The sequence below is a fragment of the Lates calcarifer genome, linkage group LG19 (genome assembly GCF_001640805.2).
Source record: "Lates calcarifer isolate ASB-BC8 linkage group LG19, TLL_Latcal_v3, whole genome shotgun sequence".
NCBI classification, from domain to species: domain Eukaryota; kingdom Metazoa; phylum Chordata; class Actinopteri; family Centropomidae; genus Lates; species Lates calcarifer.
In genome coordinates, this window is record NC_066851.1 from 3,141,193 (window position 1) to 3,160,160 (window position 18,968).

General features: G+C 39.2%; 4 protein-coding genes across 7 annotated transcripts in view; 1 reads left to right on the forward strand and 3 right to left on the reverse strand.

Annotated features, from left to right (window-relative positions):
- Positions 1 to 5,443, reverse strand: part of adck1 (aarF domain containing kinase 1) — a 71,156-nt gene extending 65,713 nt beyond the window's left edge. The window contains exons 1-3 of one of the 4 annotated variants that reach the window (XM_051077945.1): positions 5,339 to 5,443; positions 2,547 to 2,686; positions 731 to 814 (exon numbers count right to left, since the gene is read on the reverse strand). In XM_051077945.1, coding sequence (XP_050933902.1) covers positions 731 to 814; positions 2,547 to 2,678 — 216 coding nt within the window. In that variant the 5' untranslated portion in view covers positions 2,679 to 2,686; positions 5,339 to 5,443. Of the gene's footprint in view, positions 1 to 730; positions 815 to 2,546; positions 2,687 to 5,169 lie in introns of all 4 variants that reach the window. The other 3 variants (XM_018697668.2, XM_051077946.1, XM_051077944.1) reach the window with 3 other exon arrangements.
- Positions 5,444 to 6,171: 728 nt separating this feature from the next.
- On the reverse strand, positions 6,172 to 7,951 carry slirp (SRA stem-loop interacting RNA binding protein). Its single transcript, XM_018697666.2, has 4 exons — positions 7,817 to 7,951; positions 7,397 to 7,455; positions 6,849 to 6,956; positions 6,172 to 6,624 (listed from the first exon to the last, which is right to left on the reverse strand). The coding sequence occupies exons 1-4, from the start codon at positions 7,881 to 7,883 to the stop codon at positions 6,556 to 6,558; spliced, it is 303 nt and encodes a 100-aa protein (XP_018553182.1). The 5' UTR covers positions 7,884 to 7,951; the 3' UTR covers positions 6,172 to 6,555.
- A 132-nt stretch (positions 7,952 to 8,083) lies between these two features.
- On the forward strand, positions 8,084 to 11,755 carry alkbh1 (alkB homolog 1, histone H2A dioxygenase). Its single transcript, XM_018697664.2, is given in 7 exon segments — positions 8,084 to 8,234; positions 8,827 to 8,935; positions 9,267 to 9,429; positions 10,285 to 10,375; positions 10,841 to 10,882; positions 10,884 to 11,035; positions 11,179 to 11,755. Coding segments are annotated over 7 exon segments (1,128 nt in total). The 5' UTR covers positions 8,084 to 8,096; the 3' UTR covers positions 11,612 to 11,755.
- A 630-nt stretch (positions 11,756 to 12,385) lies between these two features.
- ldah (lipid droplet associated hydrolase) lies at positions 12,386 to 17,819 on the reverse strand. The gene is given in 8 exon segments (XM_018697665.2): positions 12,386 to 13,501; positions 13,718 to 13,800; positions 14,207 to 14,447; positions 15,675 to 15,749; positions 15,751 to 15,845; positions 16,304 to 16,438; positions 16,871 to 17,017; positions 17,694 to 17,819. Coding segments are annotated over 7 exon segments (966 nt in total). The 5' UTR covers positions 17,010 to 17,017; positions 17,694 to 17,819; the 3' UTR covers positions 12,386 to 13,303.
- Between the last annotated feature and the right edge of the window lie 1,149 nt (positions 17,820 to 18,968).

Here is an 18,968-nt window from a genome sequence, read left to right on the forward strand (position 1 = left end):
ACTGTATATAGTGTAAGAGCTCTGATCTGCTTCAGCACCAAACAGCAGACAGTAGGTAGAGAACAGCTGGTGAGCACAGTGGAGCATTAAGCAGCTGAAGAGCCAGATACTGTTGTGTGATACAGTTGTGGACTGGACAAAGAAGCATTTGTCATTTGCCAGCTTCAGATGTGATGACATATCAGTGTTGATTGCCTTGATTCCACTGCCCCTAGGTGGCAAAAAATCAGTCACTGCAGGTTAAAGTGTACGTTAAGTGTCAAAAACAAACTACTGGTTGGTGACTGGATTTTTTAAGGTATTTACAGTTTGTAAGTAAATGTCTGAGGTTTTGCGTTTTCAGATAAGTGTTAATTTATTGCCAAGCAATTCAAACATTTCCTGCTGCTCCTGTTTCACATTCAAACATTTTCACCAACAAACTAGTGGTCGCTGTAATTGTGAAGTAGGTATAGGAAATGCAAGTGTTGATACAGGTTGTCAATAAATATTGGTTTCTGCACTGTTTTATAAACACACAGGAGAAAACAAGAATAAACATCCACAGTGAGCTGTTAGAACTGCAGTTTGTGGAATCTAGCACACATCGAACACATCATCAAGGTAAACAACTCCTTTCACCTTCCTGTGCTGTGGAAAGCACAGCACTAATGTTTGCAGTTACTCACTGAGTGAACTTGGTTCACTGTACAGAAAAAAAAAAAAAAAAACACCATATGTGTTTATTTACCTTGGACTTGAGTGCCCAGTATTCCTCGGTGCCATATTCCACATGCTTGAAAGCAGTCAGATAGTCGTAGCTGATGGCCGCCGTCTGCAGGCAAACAGAGAGGCAAGGTCTTAAGAACTGAGGAGTCAGCAGGTTGGTTGCACTGGTGCACAAACAATCGTAAAATGAGCAAAAGCAAATACATTTAAGTTTGAAGCCTCACCAGCAGCTATAAAGTTGATATGAATGGGATGACTTCTGAATGGACAGAGAGATAGGATACAGAACTGACCACACTAAACAACTAAGCAAAAGCAGTATTCCTTTGACAGCAGTAACAGCATTTTGCTCACTAAGATGTCCAGTCCACTTAACTGAAGCAGCTCTCAAATCTAAGCTGCATCTGAATCCAGTGCAATATGCTTTTGGAAATTGGTGAGCAGTGATGTATAACATACAAACTGATCAGAAGGTAACATTAAAAAATATATCAGGTTTATTTCTGAATGGCATCTATAGCACCCAGGGCCTCTATGATGAAGTTCAACTTACTCTGGCTCTTCTAGGTTACATGTTTCACTGGGGGAAACATTGGTGATTCTGAATAACTGGTATAATGATGCTGGTTATCAGCATGTGAGGGGAGGGGGAACAAAGCTTCCTGAAGCACTGAGCCACTCTGAAGCAGCTGTGTTTAAAAGCATTTTATACCATCAAAAATGCAAGATCTGCTGGTCAAACCCTTGGTTTGCATTTGCATGAACAAGTAAAGGCTGAATTCAAATGTCCACCCTGCCATCACAGCATTTTGTCATACACGTATAAAGTCTTTACCATCAAATCTGTGAGGCTGATGGAGCACGAGGAGCTGAAGTGCAGTATGAGACTGTAGCTAAAGACCTCATATGTTTCAGTGAGGATGAATTTAAATTTCTCAGCCTGTAACTCATTTTAAAGTAGGTTTCTGAATGGTACATATGATGGTATTGATACAAGCAACTCATGCTGGATACCTGCAGGTCTGCTGCATTATACAGTGTCCACAAGTCCTCACCTCAGGATCCTCATGACATAGATGGATGAAAATCAGTTTTGCACTTTATAAGAATTACTACATTTTCAACCTATTCATATTCTATGTGCAACATGAAGTATCAATAAACCTATACAACAAAACTGAAAAACACAAATGCCACATCCATATCGCTATGGATTATGGGTAATTCCACTAGCAGAGTCTGGTGAAGTCTTCACACCCACAGACTTCCCGGGGACAAACCGGTTATGTCTGTGAGTCTGTAAGTGCAGTGAAGTCTGGACATTTGGATTCAGCCTAAATCTGAGACCACAATGACACAGTCAGAACACAAGAGGTCTTACAGCCTTCATCATGGTTATTTTGTTCAATATAGCTTGTATTATAAAAAGCTGTTCACTTCTGAACAGACTCTGTTTTAAGAAGTGCAATCACAGAAGCAAGTACAGATATTCTGCACAATAAAGGTCTGAAGATAATAAGTATATCTCTCTAAAATGCTGCATTTATTAACCAAACAGCAGCATGTCCAATGACTCTATTTATTGATCACAGGCTTTGATCTGATCCTCTGACGTCAAGCTGTTGCCAATCAGGTTAGCTATGGAACGTCGATTACCACAGTGATCTATCCCAGTTAAAACTGAGCCTGTTTCATGATACTTGAAAATCTGAGTCAAGGCCGCTAATTCTGCTTTGTGATTCAGGCCCCCGGGATCTAAAACTGACATCAAACAAACCAAATCTAGATCCACATTGCCCACATCAGAACTCTCCGGGCAGAGGTGTGAACTAACTCACAGTGGCTGCAGCTCGTCCAAAGCGGATGATACTCAGGTCATTGTGGTCCAAGTGCCTGTTGTACAGATAAAACCCAGAGGAGGCAAACACTGCTGTAGCCAGAGAGGAGACTTTGAGAAGCCGACCAGCCATCAGAGGTACTGTAGGACAAAGAATGAACATGAGAAATCAGTTCTCACAGACTGCAAGTTCACACAGTGAGTTTATCAAAACACAGCAATCTGTAAGAAAACATGTGAAAGCAAGTAAGAAAAGGACCAGCAGAAAGACATCCAGAGCCAGATGTGGTAAAGATTCAGCTGCTGTATTTTTCAGGAAGTGAGCATTTTGCATATTTGCATTGTTTATTTGCATCAAGCCGTATGTGTAAAGACCTTAAGTCACAGATATAATGAATCATGTATACACTTGGCAGATTACTGATCCTGCAAAAAGGAAAGAAATCAATCAATGTGCTGTGATGTGATGTTAATGAAATATTCAGAACAGTATTAATGGTAGGAATAGTCAATATCAGGGTAAGTGCATGAGTCTCTCAAGACAGATTCAGATGGAAAAAAAACTTGAGATCTCACATTAAGAGAGATGGTTTCTCACTTAATGTGATTCACCATGCTAACATCAGTAACAGCACAACAACACAGATAAAATGATAACAACTGTGATAATTCCTCTGTCCCAGTGCATGCTGGGAAGCCTTCAGACACACCTATTCCCAGTGATGTTGAGGTTGTCAAACACGCGAGCACAAACTGGCTCAGTCAGCCATCCTACTGGCAGTTTAACTGTGGTTCAGCTGAAACAGTACTTGTTCTGATTCTGCAGTCTTAAGCATGCAGCTGCATTTTAAACCCCTGCAACTTCTAAATTAGCAGGACCCCCTCTGGATACTTGAATTAATTTCAAGTATCCACCAAAATCAGTTTCAGAATGAATCTACAAATTTAACCTCACTTTATGTTCAGTGTCAGATCAACATTAAATCCAGGTCAGTGGAGAACTGATAATGCCATGCAAGCCATCTGTAAGGCCACTCTCCGACCAACACCAACACCACCTCCAAAGGATAATGCTTTGCAAATGTTTTCATCTGACTTTGTTCAATAAATATTCATATTTGTCTTATTAACTGTGATTCAGCAGCAGTCACAGACTAATAAAAATGTGGATCTCACTTTGTTGTCTGTGGACTCATGGGCACAGGAGGCTTTGCCATCCAATTTTGTGTAGGTGCCAGTGCTGGGTGAATTGGTGAAATTTATGGGTGACATGATGTGTTAACTCAAATGTCCCCAATAGAGGGCACACGACCAGTTACCAGCAGAGACCATGGTTACCAGGCAACAGTTCTTATTGGAGTGTTCTCAAAGCCATCAACTTGTGCCCCACCACACACACACACACACAGCAGAGGAATGCCTATCATTACCAAGATTCTTATGATGGGTTCTTGACGCTTGGTCCGAGCCTTGACACCTTGCAGGGTAAACCTCTCTAACAGTAAGATGATTTAACCTTAGGACACCATTTGAGTGTTTGCCTTGTCATATTTGTTCCACTCAATATATACAGTATATGAGACTCAGCCATCACAAGACTACACCACTGCTGCCATATGCACACACATTTCATATTAGTCTGTGTTTGCTGTTAACTACTGGTTAATACACCAAATATGAATGTTACTGAATGAAGGACAGAGGATGCACACAGAGATTTGGCCCTCAGGTTAAAGCACACCTTGAATTTGGCTTGAAGTTGGACTGCAAATACTGAGCCCTTTGTGTTCCTGCATCAATAATAGTTCTGTTTAAGATCCCAGGTCATTGTCCAGCATTTTTATAATGTGGATCTGTAGAGTTACTCTTGGAGACTGAAAACCTCTCAAATCTGACAGTGTTTGGGAGACGTGTTTAAAAAAAATTTCTGTGACAATCTCTTTATCGCCTGTAATCGAAATACAAACTGAAAGAAGACTGGTCAAAGAAAAACAGCTGATCCAGCAGTGACACAAACATCCTGAGTTTTGGTCCCCAGCTACAAAAACACTGATTCCTACGTTTCCCATCATGCATTGGCTTATTTTCATTAGAACCATCATCCCTGCCTGGGAGTTGTCAGTCCTGTAAATGCCACACCTCCTCCAGTCCGTAACACAGGATTTCTGTAATAAATATAAGTAGTCTTAAAGCCCAAAGCGAGGACACGCCACAACTAAGACATCATCCAGGTTAGTTTTATTTGAGTGGTACTAATCATGACAGGCAAACTGAGCTTCAGCTGTGGAAAACGGTGGAATGCCCATTTAAACAAGGTCACCATGTTGTGTTCTTAAACTTGGCAAATTGAGCGTGCTCTTGTTTGGGCTGATGCACATGTATGTACTTAAATGACACATAATTCATTCTGGACATCACCAATGCCACTTTTCAAGTCAGCTTAATCCAATATAGCATTCCTACTGAATGACCAACAGCATGTCCTCCTGTCACCCCCACAACCCTGTTACCGCAAAACTGACTGCGGGGAGGAGGGAGGAACAGAGGGTTAAAGTGCAGTGGTCAAGGTTAGAGTTTGAGTCTCACAGTACAGTTCATTTGTATAGAAAAAAAACTTAACTCACAGTATATGGCGGCTGTTACCTGCAGACGACTTCGCACGTGTGTTATGCAATGAGCATTTTGTAACACACGTGTTGAAACAACCAAACGCTACACAGGAAATCGTCACGTGCATCCACACTTAAACGTCTAAAGAGAAGACATTTTCTGTGGAACAGCTAGCTACCTTACCACTGCCTCCACACGCGTTGCCTGTTTTTCAGTTGCCGGTTTTGTTTTGACCTCTTCGCGAGTTTTCGACTCGAGAGTGAAGGATTCTGGTTAATGTAGTACACCGGGAGATGAAGGCTTCTAAATTTACGTTAGTCACCGGAGTCGGACGATACTATAATGTACAGAGAGTTACTCTTTATACCAAACATAAATAAGATCGGATGTCTGTGTTAATACGGCGAGAATGTTTTCTTTACTGTTATCGTTTATGGTAGATAAAACTACACCGCGGGCGACCATGATGACGTCTTTTACAAGCGTCACATGCTGATCAGCTGTTCACCAAGAGACACCAAAACGCTGATAAACATGTTTAAAAAACAATTAAAAGAGATTTAAAAGCCAAGAATTAAAAAAAACAAAAAATATAAATAATAAATAAGGATTAAATAAAATATTTCGCATCCTGAATTCTTTCCTGACTTCTGACCTCAGAGGAAAGCGTTCTAATCCAAGCCAAACAGACTCAAAAGTCAGACGATCCATAAATATGTTGGTTTAGATCTGAGGTGTAATCAGACAAGTGACATCAGGAAGAGAAAGACAGTTCACTGTATATTAAATATTCCTCTTACACATACACAAGTATCTTTACATTACGACTGAGGAGTAAAACAGAGAATGTTTATTGAACATTTTGATTTTAAAAAAATTCAAGGGGGCATAAGATTTTTACAGAGGCCAGTGGTGGAGGAAGTACTCCTATCCTTTTGTCCATGAAAAGTAGTAAAACCACAGGATAAAATGCCACATTACAAATACAAGCATTCATCAAACAACATAACACACAGTGGAATTAAATACTGTTTTATTGCCATACACAGGAAGTTAGTGAATGATGTTTGATAAACCTTTTAAGTTAACATAAAGCTTCTATATCATGTTGATGGTGTGTGACAGAAAGCTTAGTACAACACTATAACTGACATTAAGTCATTACTACTGAACAAACCATTAAAACAATGTCAATAACACTTAGGCCCAAATTCACTGACAGTGTACCAAAGGAGGAACACACTCTGGTCAAACAGAGGCTTTAGAATGGAGTTATATTCACCAACACTGGTGTACTGCTCAAAGTTTTACTTATGGCCCACACAGAACTGCAAGAATGTTGAATATCACAGAATATCAACAGCATATCTTTGTCTCATCAATGTAGTAATGCAAGCAAACTAGTCGTGTACGCTGTCTTTGTCTAATTTATGTCCTTTAAATGGATGTCTGTTCCTCTGAACTTGGAGCTGAGAACAAAAAACAGAAAGAATCAATTACCATGTACATACAGACAATCAATATTTTCATGTTGTGCTTAATGTCCTATCTAAACTTAATTATATTAAGTATGATTTCTAAAATCATACTGACTTTAACATATAATAGACATCTGACTGTCATCCATTCCCAAATAAATGATCTGGAAGGTGAATTTATTTATTTTACTGTTGTGGACACTTTATAATCATACCGTGGCTCCCTCCAGCACGTGTGGGTCTTTCTGAAGTGCATTGTTGAGTCCTTCCTGTGACGTGAATCCAACCCAGCAGAAGCCTTTGTGGAAGCCTGTTTCTTTATTCTAATACAACACACAGCACACAGTCAACCACACAAACCAGATATTATGTTCACTATGATGGATAACTCAAGAAGTGTTAAGTCGCTGTATGTTCAAAAAAAACAAAAAAAAAAAACAATGGCTGCCTGGAAGGAAGATCACAGTCAAAACAGTAAAACACTATGGAATGAATGGGGATGACTTATCTTCATAATCCCTGCACACTCTAGATATTAGTACAGTGAAAGCAGTTTTGCATCTAACCAGTAGCAGCAGCAGAGTGCATGCATGAGTGAGCCAATGTACAGAATTAACAATATATAAATGGGACAGTAAAGAGAGTGTATAACTATGAAACCAAGATGACGCAGACAGTATGAACCAGGACCAATAAACAGTAAATACTGTACAGTATGCAGTAAAATTAGTCATTCAATCATTCTAATACTGTGACAACTTACAAATGGTAGAGAGCACCTCTTCACTGTGCCAAACTGCCCAAAGTACTCCCTCATCTCCTCTGAAACAGAAACAGACATTTCATGTTCTTTAGCACAGGAGTATAACTCAACACATACTATTCTTATCATATTTTATTGCCAGTTGTGTGTGTGTACTGAGTGTGTGGTGTTCTAGATGTAGGTCGAGTTTAAAGGAAGGCTCTCTGTGGTTGAAGAAAACTCTAATAAGTGTTTACAAGTAACATTTTAACATCCACGTTACTCTCACATGCAGCGGTTATTAGCCATGGAGCGGTGACAGTGTTACTGATGGCAAGGCCACATACAGTATAAAACTAAAGTCAGAATAAAGTGAGTGGCTACATGCATATTTCGCTGCCACTGAAAAAGAATGATAATTTGAAACATTTATCAACTTACTGCTGGCTACAGTCCATGGTATTCTGGACACGAAGACCTCAAACACTTTCTTGGAGGGCGCCGCCATGTTTAGTCTTTCGTATGTCACCCCTGTGCTATAAAGTCACGTGACGCTACCTGATGACATGTGACAGAACAATACGTTAAAAGTAACTTAAGGCCCAAACTCAGTAGTATTATTATCTTCTTTAAATTGTGTTCGTGTGTATTGTTTACTCTTGTGAAACTCATTTGTTTAAAAAGCTCCGGAAAAGATTGGAGTTGAAAGGTTATTTACGTCATGGCCAAGATGGCGGCCTCCATGGTGGAGAGTGGAGAAGACGTATTTCGAAAAATATTCAAGTTTTACAAGAGAAGACACCCTCCGCCAGATTTCAGCGATGTCATCGACTTCTCCAGAGGTGTAAAGCATGACAAGGTGAGGGAGATGTCACACCAAGACAAAAGACAGAACCATTCTCAGGAAACACGTGATTGAGCCTGAGACTGGCAGATTTTTGTTTAACATGAGGTTTGTAGAGACATTTTAGGGGGAGACATTTAAGAAAGAGGACCTGCGAAACGTGGAACCACCAGGAAATAAACCGTTGACAGTGATGGAACTCACACCCTTTATCACCCCCTATACTAAAGCATCCCCTCAAGTAAAGTTAAGGTGGCAGCAAACTGTATGGCGTTATAATGCAACACCAGTACAAACTACTGTATAGCCTCAAAAATCATCAGAGATGAATCAGTGAACATCCTTGAGACAGACTTTGAAGCATTTTACCTTCCATAAATGGCAAATTTGTGCCAGAACGGTTGTATTGGTTGTATTAGGTTCCAGAGAGGTTGCTGTGTTTTCTCTACAGAGGTCTGCAAACCTACACAGCCCATACTTAATGAAGGGCATTGACTGGGAGGAAAATCTGTGGCTGTACTTCATATTTACATCAGCCACTTCAACAGCTCAAATGACTGATGTTCCTTTGTGTGTGTGTGTGTGTGTGTGTGTGTGTGATTGATAGGTAGTTCAAGCTAAGTTGGACCCTGCAGTGGTGAGTGATGTGGACGCTGCCAGGGTTGGATTACAGCCTGTCAGAGACTGGAGAGCCTTTGGCCTGCAGGGCTACCCAGGTAAACACAGGACAAGTGCAGAGACATACAGTACTTTACCTAAGTCAAACAAAAAAGTGTGTGTCAAAGAGTTTGACACACCGCAAGACCAGAAAACTAAATTCATAATACATACACATACACAGAGCATAATCTAGGTGGTTGACACTTGGAATAAGATGTTATTCCACCAGGATCCCGTGGATCCGCTTCAGTGCTCCTTGTCATAGATTATCCAGCTGTATGGAACTCTGTTGGAGAGTTGAACTCCACATCACATTTTTAACTATGGTTTAATGTTTTTCACTTTGCATTCCTCTGACCCAGATCTGTAATGTCGTGTGTTGTTCAGGGTTCATCTTCATCTCCAACCCATTCCTGCTGGGCTCCCAACCCTTCTGGGTCAGACAGTGTCTGAAGACCTACCCTCAGAAGCCCAACATCTGTAACCTGGATATGCACATGTCTCCCTCTGAGACCCAGGACATCTGGGGCAAGAGCTTACATGGGCTTAGGTGAGACTAGCTGTACTCTTTCCTCCTGACAATTCTGACCTAGGACAGTTCATTTTTGTTGTATCATTCCTTAAAGCATTTCAAGTAAAAGCTGAGACAATGATGTGATCATATGTGATCAAACATTGATTATCTCATGCAGCGAGGAAACAAGCATATTTCCCAAAATTCCCAGTGGTTGTTTCTTTACAGTGTTGTTCTAAGTGAAATGTAAAATTTTCCTCGCACACTGTGGTACAGCTCCACTTCCTACAGCTTCAGGAAATCCACCTGCCACTGTTTCCACATCAACCTGTCAGGATCCAGCTTGCTGACTGCTCTTTTTTTTTATCTCCCTTGCTGCTATGCAACATGCAGCCACAAAGTATGCTGAGCTGAACTGCCTCTTTGGAAAGTATTCAATTATTTCACATTTTGTTATGTTGCAGTCTTGTGCTAAAATAAAAAAAAAATTCAATACACTCAATACCCCATAATGGAAAAGCCAGAACAAATAATAGAATAGCAAATTAATTAATTTTAAAGGAAAAACTACCAACATTTTTTACTGACAATAAACAAATGAAGTTTTATTGAGGGTGACCTTCACTGATTTTACACATCAAAGACTGTTTACAGGTGTTGAGGAGTGCAGGACAGCATATGTGGGAAAAAAATGTACGAGCCTTTTGGGTCTCCAGAGGGAGCTGTGGGAAGTGATGTCTCTTGCGTCAGTGTTGGTTGTTGCTGAAACTGAGTGACTGAGTTGAAAATGAAAGAAAGAAGTGACAGTATCCACCTCTGTAGCGGTGTACTGGTCCTAGTTTCCAGTAGCCTGCCTCTTTCAGTGTGCTCTGTGTATACTTCCCTTCACAGTAGTCCTCCATCTGGAAAGAGAGAACCAAAGACTCTACTGGAGAGGCTGCGCTGGGTCACTCTGGGATATCATTACAACTGGGATACCAAGGTGAGCCACACGCCCTGCTTTGTTAGAAGATCATCACATTTCTAAATGTATATACAGTGTATATAGCTGGGCATCAGGTGGGTAGCTGCACCAAACAAAGTGAGGATTTATTCAGTCCTTCAGGGGTGTCCCAGCAGCTCAGGGGTCAAATACTAACCATGAACCACCCCAGTTTTAGTTTAAGGCAGGGACCCTTTTTTTTCTCCATCTTTTTCACTCATTAATCTCAGTGTCTGTAATAAAAACTTAAAATGTTCCAAAAAACACTTTAAAAAGCAAGGATTTCTGTTAACCCACAGTCTCCAGTAAGTCCAGCTCTGTCCTGGACAGTGGCACTGTCACTGCCCTAGAATTCCTCTTGTAATTCTTAATACATAGAGTATTTATGAATACTCCCATTGTCTAAAACCCATGGGAATCATCATCATCATGCTCCAAGTGTTTCCTTTATTGTTCCGTTCACAGACTTACTCTGCCAACCAATACACTCCTTTCCCAGCTGATCTCCACCTTGCTGTCCGTCCAAATAACAGCCGCCTGTGGGTTTCCAGGGTTCAACGCGGAGGCTGGAATTCTCAACTACTACCGTTCTGATTCCTCTCTAGGAATCCATGTGGACGAATCAGAACTAGATCATAGCCGACCCCTGCTGTCATTCAGGTGAAAGTAGTCTTAAAGTAAAACCACTGAGAGGAAGGAATTCTTGTATAAATCTAAAAATGTTTTCATATTTGTTTTATTGTATCAACACTTCAGGCTGTTGTAATATGATAATTGTATATCTTGTTGTTTTTTCCCAATAGTTTTGGGCAGTCAGCCATCTTTCTCCTGGGAGGCACACGTAGACAGGACCCCCCTACTGCTATGTACATGCACAGTGGGGATGTGATGGTGATGTCGGGACAGAGCCGCCTCCTTTACCACGCTGTCCCGCGTATCGTCCCAGCACCACAAGGACATGCCCCTTTAAAGATGGACGGCTGCAACCCAGCATTATCCCTGCAGGACAGCACTGTGGTGGAGCAGATATCAGAGCAAGACTGGGCGGTGTGTTCCAAGTACATCCAGAGTTCCAGAGTGAATATGACTGTCAGACAGGTGCTGGGGCCTGGGCAAAGCTTCCCAGAAGAACCCTCTCATCACAAAAAGACTGATGCAGGCCGGACAGTTACGTACCATGATGAACCTGCAGACGAGGAGAGCGGGAAGATGAAGAGAAGTAGGTGTGACTGTTGATGCAGTAGAGACGTGATGTACTTGTCACTTTGTTTTTAAAAAAAAAACACTGATGTGCTCATGATAGGTAGGCCTGCCCTGGTCAATAACAGTTGTTCATATAAGGCTGTCTGCTTACTAAGAACATGAAGGTCTACCCACCTATGTGTGTGTGTGTGTGTGTGTGTCTCATTAAAAAACCCAAATGAGATTTGCGTTTTAATATTTCCTCCAGTGGAAAAAAACATTGTGTTTCCATGGCGCAGATGCAGTATGTGTACAGTGCATTCAGAAAATATTCAGACCCCTTCATCTTTTTCACATTTTCTAATATTGCAGCCTCATGCTAAAATAAAAGACATTTTCCCTCATCAACCTACACTCAGTACCACATAATGCCAAAGTGAAAACAGTATTTGTGATATTTTGCAAATTAAGAAAAAAAATCTCAATTGTCACTCCCTTGTGCTGCTGTTGCTACATATAAGTACTTGTAGGAAGCTGTAAGCATTTTATATGAACTGATGCATATGACATTACATCAAGTTTGAAGGAATAATTGCAGTAAATGTCAGGAAATTACATTATAGACTCAGACAGACTTTACTGATCCTTTACTGGATGACTCCCTCAGGGAAATTAAGTAAGTATATATATTATATATCACAGGCTGTGTTCTTATATGCAGCAATCAGATTTTGGGGTTAACATCATGTCTTTATCACAACAGCAACAGTAGAGAAACTAAATGAAGGGTGAGAGACATGGGGAACTTGAACCAGGCAATCACAAATATGTCTTTCCTTTCTTTACTAAACCTGTTATCATTTATTTGGCAGCTTAGTTGGTACAATGTCTGCAAAGGAACACAAAGTCCAAGTCAGTGCAGTGCATCATCAAAACAACATGCACAAGTTAGGCTACATGTATTTGTCCACAAGTAACTAGTTTGAAATGAAATTAGTTTAAGAATTTCCTTAAAAAATAAATTTGAGTCTCGCTTTGTCAACCATACATAAGCTTCAGTTTCTACATATTACTGTATGCAACATGTATAATTAGTTTTTAGTTTTCCATGGTGTGCTTAGAACCCTATAACTGACATCTGTGGCTATTCAATAAGATTTCATTACAATCATAGGCAGCTCTGATGTTTCACAGCACAGTATCAGCAACAGATGCCGGTCAATGAAAAATACAACAGGTGAAAAAACATTTCATTTGCTGTTTAAGTTTTCACACAATGGAATGAATGAATTCAAATATACACATAACTGTATATGTGAAAAAGAATGTAAAATAAAAATACCACAAAATTTAAAAAAAGCAAGATGGCAACATGAAAGAACTTATATTCACAGAAGAAGAAGTGCTACAGTAGTTAGTTTGATGGCTTCTTACTTTATCTTTGGAGGCTGATACTGCATACAACACTGTAATGTTTTAATAGAAAACATTTATTAGTTTGACAGAGATTGGAATCATTGAGTGCCACCATTTTTTATCAGGTGTCATCTTAATTTTTTCATCGTACTCCAAAGCAAACTACACCATGATATAAATACAGTATATATTACATTTTATATCTGATAGCTTTGCACCTTCATTCTAAAATCAATTCCATGATCTCTGCTAATTAAAAAAATCAGTCTTTGCCACTGAACATGGCTGGCAGGTGTGGATGCTGATCAGGGTCATCACTACAAGAAAAGACTAAAGGACTTGCGTCGTCAGATCTCCAGAGATCCATTCTACCACCATTTTGGCAACTTCTCTTCCTGTATCCAGGACGAAGGCATGTCGGAACCCATTTTCACACAGTCTGATATCTCCATGAGGGAAGTCCTTCTTGATGTCAAGATAATACTGTATAGGGCACCAGTGGTCTGTAGCTCCATAATAAAATATAAGCTGAAATACAACAGATATTTTGTTTACTATATAAGTGTGCTGAGTAATATTCAATGGAATTGACTTTGACTGAATAACAGGTGAAAAGTAAACCATTAACCAACTGTTCAAGCCCAGGAGTTCATTCTTATGTCTCATGTTGTCATTATGCTATGAAATATTTACTGGTAGTTACTGTATTTAAGAGATGTGTCATATTGGCATGTCTTTTCTTACCTTTTCAAGATTTTTCCTGATGGTTATGTTGTCCCTTTCCAGAACTTTCTTCATTTCCTGACCACCCATGTACATAGCATTGGCTATAAAGAAACAATTGCATTTGTTTTGTCATTGATTTGGCAATAGCATTGCTCATGTACAGTAGAGATATTCAAAGATATAGCCTGCAGTTTGAACCACAGAAGCATTTAGTCACAGACACGTGATTTAAACTGCCCGAGTTTTTATGAAGCAATAAAATACAGTTATTTGTTGATTTTATTGCTTTTTTAAAATCAATGCAGGAGTTGCTGTAAATATTACCCACAATAATGAATTCAAATAAATACATGGCTTGTTGGTAGGACAATTGCAAGTGGATGAAATTACCTGTAAAATGGCTCAGAAATGAACATAATTGATTCAATGTGAAAATAACACATTCTCAACAAAAATTAAACATATTAAGATCAAATAAATTGAGGTGAGCATCAAAGCTTAACCAACCTGCACAGTCTCCACTGAGTAGACCTACAGTAGGCTGGACTACACTGAGGTCCAGAGAGTGAATGCCCCCAAACACCAGTTTGATCAGGCTGGTTTTGAGTCTGTCAGGCAGCAAAGAGAGCAGGAAGAGAGGCAGGTAGGCCACGTAACGCATCTGACACAGCACAGGGGTCATGACCTTCCCCTGAGGAGTCTGAGCCATGCGCTCAATGGTAGGAAACAGCATGACAGCCTTCAGAACCTATATCAAATAAAATCAAAGACAAATGAATCTGTTTCCATCTCTGTATGGAGATAAGAGGATGTTTTCACAGCAGAGTGATTTGGAGTGATGCAGTGGCAAGCAAACGTAAGTGAACCTTTTGGAATATAATTTGAAATATAATCAGAGTTACAAGTTACAATAATGAACAAACACAATGTATTTTAACTAATAATACACAAATTATTGTATTGACCTTGTTCATACTGAATTCACAGTTAAAGTGCTAATAGTGTAGGTTGGAAAACAGAGCCTTAATAACAAGAACAAAAGCTAACTGGTGTCTGGAGTTAACAAACCTGGAGTCCAGTCAATGAAACCAGATGAGAGGTGTGGGTTAGAGACTCTTTGATTTATAGAAAACATTCAAATATTTTGAGTTTGGCATTCACAGGAATAATCTGTTGATGTGAACCATGCCTCACAAAAAAGAGGTCTCAGAAGACTTACAATCTACAATTGTTTGAAGAATAAAGCTGGAGAGGGTTCCACAGAAATCTCTGAGTTTAGATATTCATCAGTTCACATTTAGACAAACTGTCTATACTATCTATAAATAAAAGCTCAGTAGAAGTTGGGTGATGCAGCAGGATAGTCATTGTATACAGTCATTCATTAGATTTATTTTGATGTTAAGGGTCATGCTTAGCATCAAAGTAAATCTAATACAGAATGACTTCATACTAAAAAAAAAAATCTGCCAGTTGAGTGGCCCAGCCAGAGTCCAGACCATAACCCATCATAGATGGTGTGGAATGAGCTCAGAGAATCCTGAGAATATGTCTGAGCTGAAGCAGGTCTGTCAGAAGGATGGCCCAGAGGTCCTCCTTAATGTTGTGCAGGTCTGATCCACAGCCACAGTGCTTTGCTTTAGTTTGAGGTTATAGCTGCCAAAGGAGGTTTGACCAGTTATTAAATCCAAGGGTTGACTTACTTTTTCCACCAGCATGAATGTTTAATGTGTGTTAAATAAGGACACAGCAAATTCTAATTGTTTGTGTGTTATTAGCTTAAGAACATTGTGTTTGTCACTACTTGTGACTTAGATGCAGATTAGATCATCAGAAAACCAGGTAATTCAAAAGTGTTCACATTCTTTTTCTTGTCGCTGTATACTGCAATTGTGATTTAGAAAAAAAACATGCATCACAAAACATCAAGATTTAAAGTGTCAGCACTTGTAAATTGTGAGGTATAATGATAAACCTTGAGTTCTGGATCTCTCCTGATCATCTCCAGAATAATGTAGCAGCCAATGGAGTGCCCAATCAGGATGAGGCCTGGTTTCTCTGGGAACATATTTCCTGAGGAAGGCTAGCTTGTGTTCAATCTGCCCATTCAGACCAAAAACATCTCCCTCTGCTGCCAAGGATGCATCTGTAGTAAGACATAAAATATATTAACTTGTGGTGTATGTGTCTGGACCTCTCACCCACCTCCGTGTAACATTAGTGCCTAACAGTGTTGTCGCAGTAAACTTAGCTTCCTAGAATCAAAAATAGTTTGCTTATATTTCCACAAATTCAGCTGTAATACTGTAGGTCTGAGTGATACATTTCCCTCTATATAACATGTTTGGATATAGTGGAAATACAGAATCTTGTTGGTGTATCAGAGACAGCAAAGAAACAGGACCAGTGCACCTTCTTTACATACTGACTAATGGACAGATTTAGAATACAACAACTTAAGTGTACTTTCCTTCAAAAACTACCATGGATTACTCATTAATACCTCCTCCCTAACTCTCCCACCCAGCCATTCCCATTTCTTATAATATTCAATGTAATATTTTTTCTTTTTGGAAACTCTTAATAGAATAGAATAATCCAGACCTTCTACCATGTCCATGGAGTCTGGAGGTACACAATGGCCAGCATGGCTTACAGCCCACACTGGGTGGCGATAGCCAAACATTCTATGTAGTGTTTGCATGAAGGTTCTGTAGAAGCCCACTACACCAGGATTACCTGTATGGGAGAGGAAAACATAATATTTAATATTTATATAATATTGTATTTTAACATTGTGTTCCATGTCTCTGCTGTTTCCACACTTCATACAATCAGTTATCATGAGCAAATGTTGGTCCACTGTGACTGAAAAAAATCCTCAGGATACCCCCACCATAAAATAAGTAGTGTTTCCCATTAATTACCCAGACTGTGGCAGCTAGATGTATAATTCCTCCCACTACAATTTCTGATGAATTGAAAATATTAAAGGCACATTTCGTTTTGTCATTATGTCACTCCTGTGGTTACCTACAAAAGTATTATATAATGATCACGCCGGCACAAACCATACACCCATTTATCCAGCATAATGGATAAATGACCAGTTGTTTCCAGATTTCACAAACTATTATATGATCATTAACAAAGAATATTTATCCAACTCACCTGGAATGATGAGAAAAAGAATTTTGTGTCCAGAATGTAACTGACAGGAACCAAATTTAAGGACCTCTGTGTTGGCTCCAAAACAGTAGATAAAGTCTGTCTGTGGGTCATCCCTGCTGTCTGTCACCATGTCCTCCATCTCACCGGCTTTGAAGGAGGGAAACATCACAAGCCCAATTATGATCATTTAACTTAAAAAGGCCTATTTCACTGCACTTATCAGAAGCTTCAATCCATTCAATCACATGATAAATACATTTATTCAGATTTAATGAAGAGGTGTAACAGTGATATTATATTACTGCAACGTGATAATCTATTGCAACCGTCTCTTGTAGCTGGTACAGTCAGTCAGCAGGGTCCAAATGTTCATTTTATCTGTGCCAAAGGTCAAAGAGCGAATTGTGGTGCGATGTGGTGCGTTTAGGAGCTCCTCTCAACAGTAAATTCAAATCATTTATACTTCAGAGTTTCCAGCAGTGTAACCGACACAGCTTTTAAGTGAAAGAAAGAACATAGTTAACATATTACTTAAAGCTGGCATTTCAATTAAGGGATACCATCATTTGTTGGTACCGAATAAAAGAATTGTTGCTTCATACCATATACTGAGCGGTAACTAACGTGCTGTGGTATGCTTTTCTATCAATATGCAGCCATATTAAACTGACAGATATTAAATGAAGTTTGGTGTGACAGTAACACTGGCACTAACAACAACTTAATGAGTTAAAATTACAAGATGAGTGACGCTAGCTTGAATCCTAGTAGCTGCTTTCTATCGCAGTCTGAAAAGAACGAGGTGTACTAAGATATATTTTACCTTTTAAGAGCAAAAAAAGCAATTAAATTCAATCCTTGTCGTTGGGTGGTTGCTCTCCTTCGATGCATAGATGTACTCCATGGTTTGATGTGAAGACTTCCTGCTTTGCACGCTGCTGGAATCTGATTGGTCAACTAAGCGGTCGTCCCACGTGCCTTTCTTCTTTTTGTTAAAAGGTGTTTACCATCCAGCATTCACTTACATTACTGCCACTAATAATTGTGGAGTGTAGATAAATAAAATATGACTAAAAATAATAATAATAATAATAATAATAATAAATATATGTATGACTATATCCCAAACTATATCAATTATGTAAATGCCCCAGAAATGTAACATATAGAAACTAATACAATTATGTAGCACATAATGTAAAATACAATAATAACACCAGTAATGCTAATAATACTAACATTATAACAATAATTATTATGTCCATAAGAAATATAATGCAATGTAACAGTGTTAAATATGTCACTACTACAACATATACAGTTCCAATCCACAGTGATCCTGAGTCAACCATCTGCTGCTGTAAAAAGCTCCATGCACAGTTTCTGTTGTACAGTGTGATGGCAGTGGGCAACATGCACCTGAAACAGCATATTACTGATTTTATCATGTGATGCAGTGCTACATTTCCATAATGTTTTTAACTTCCCTTAAGATCAAGCAGATACAATATCAGGACTGGGCTGAGCTCTTCTGAGGCTTCAACCCAAATTTGAGATCCAAACAAAGCATAAGGGGAAACAGCTGCATGTCTAAAATATTAGTTCTCATGATGATAATATTCATTTTCCTTCAAGTTTATTTTAGTTATTTATTTTACTTGATTTTAGAACAACTCCAAATTCTTTCAGATTAAAGCTTAATTAATGTAAAGTCAAAGAAGTTAACTTGTGGACAAAAACAAACAACAATTGGTGAATCCAACAAATCAATCATATATACCACTTAACAACAAATGTCTGTGTGAGTGGTTCTTGCACAAGATCCATTGTTTTTCAAGTGAAATGTACAATATCAGGAATGTCTGTCCACACCTGACAAGGACAAAGAACATAATTCTGTAAAAACCATGCAGACCACAGAGAACATAATGATGCATATAATTTCCCCTAACAATATTGCCAAACTGCAATTCTGTCTTCTTTGACTAAGAGAGAATTACCTCCAGCATGTCCTTGGAGGAACACATGCATTTGCACATGAATTCAGACACTTTTTAAATACTTTTCTGTATTATACAGTGCTGTTAAGTGTTCAATA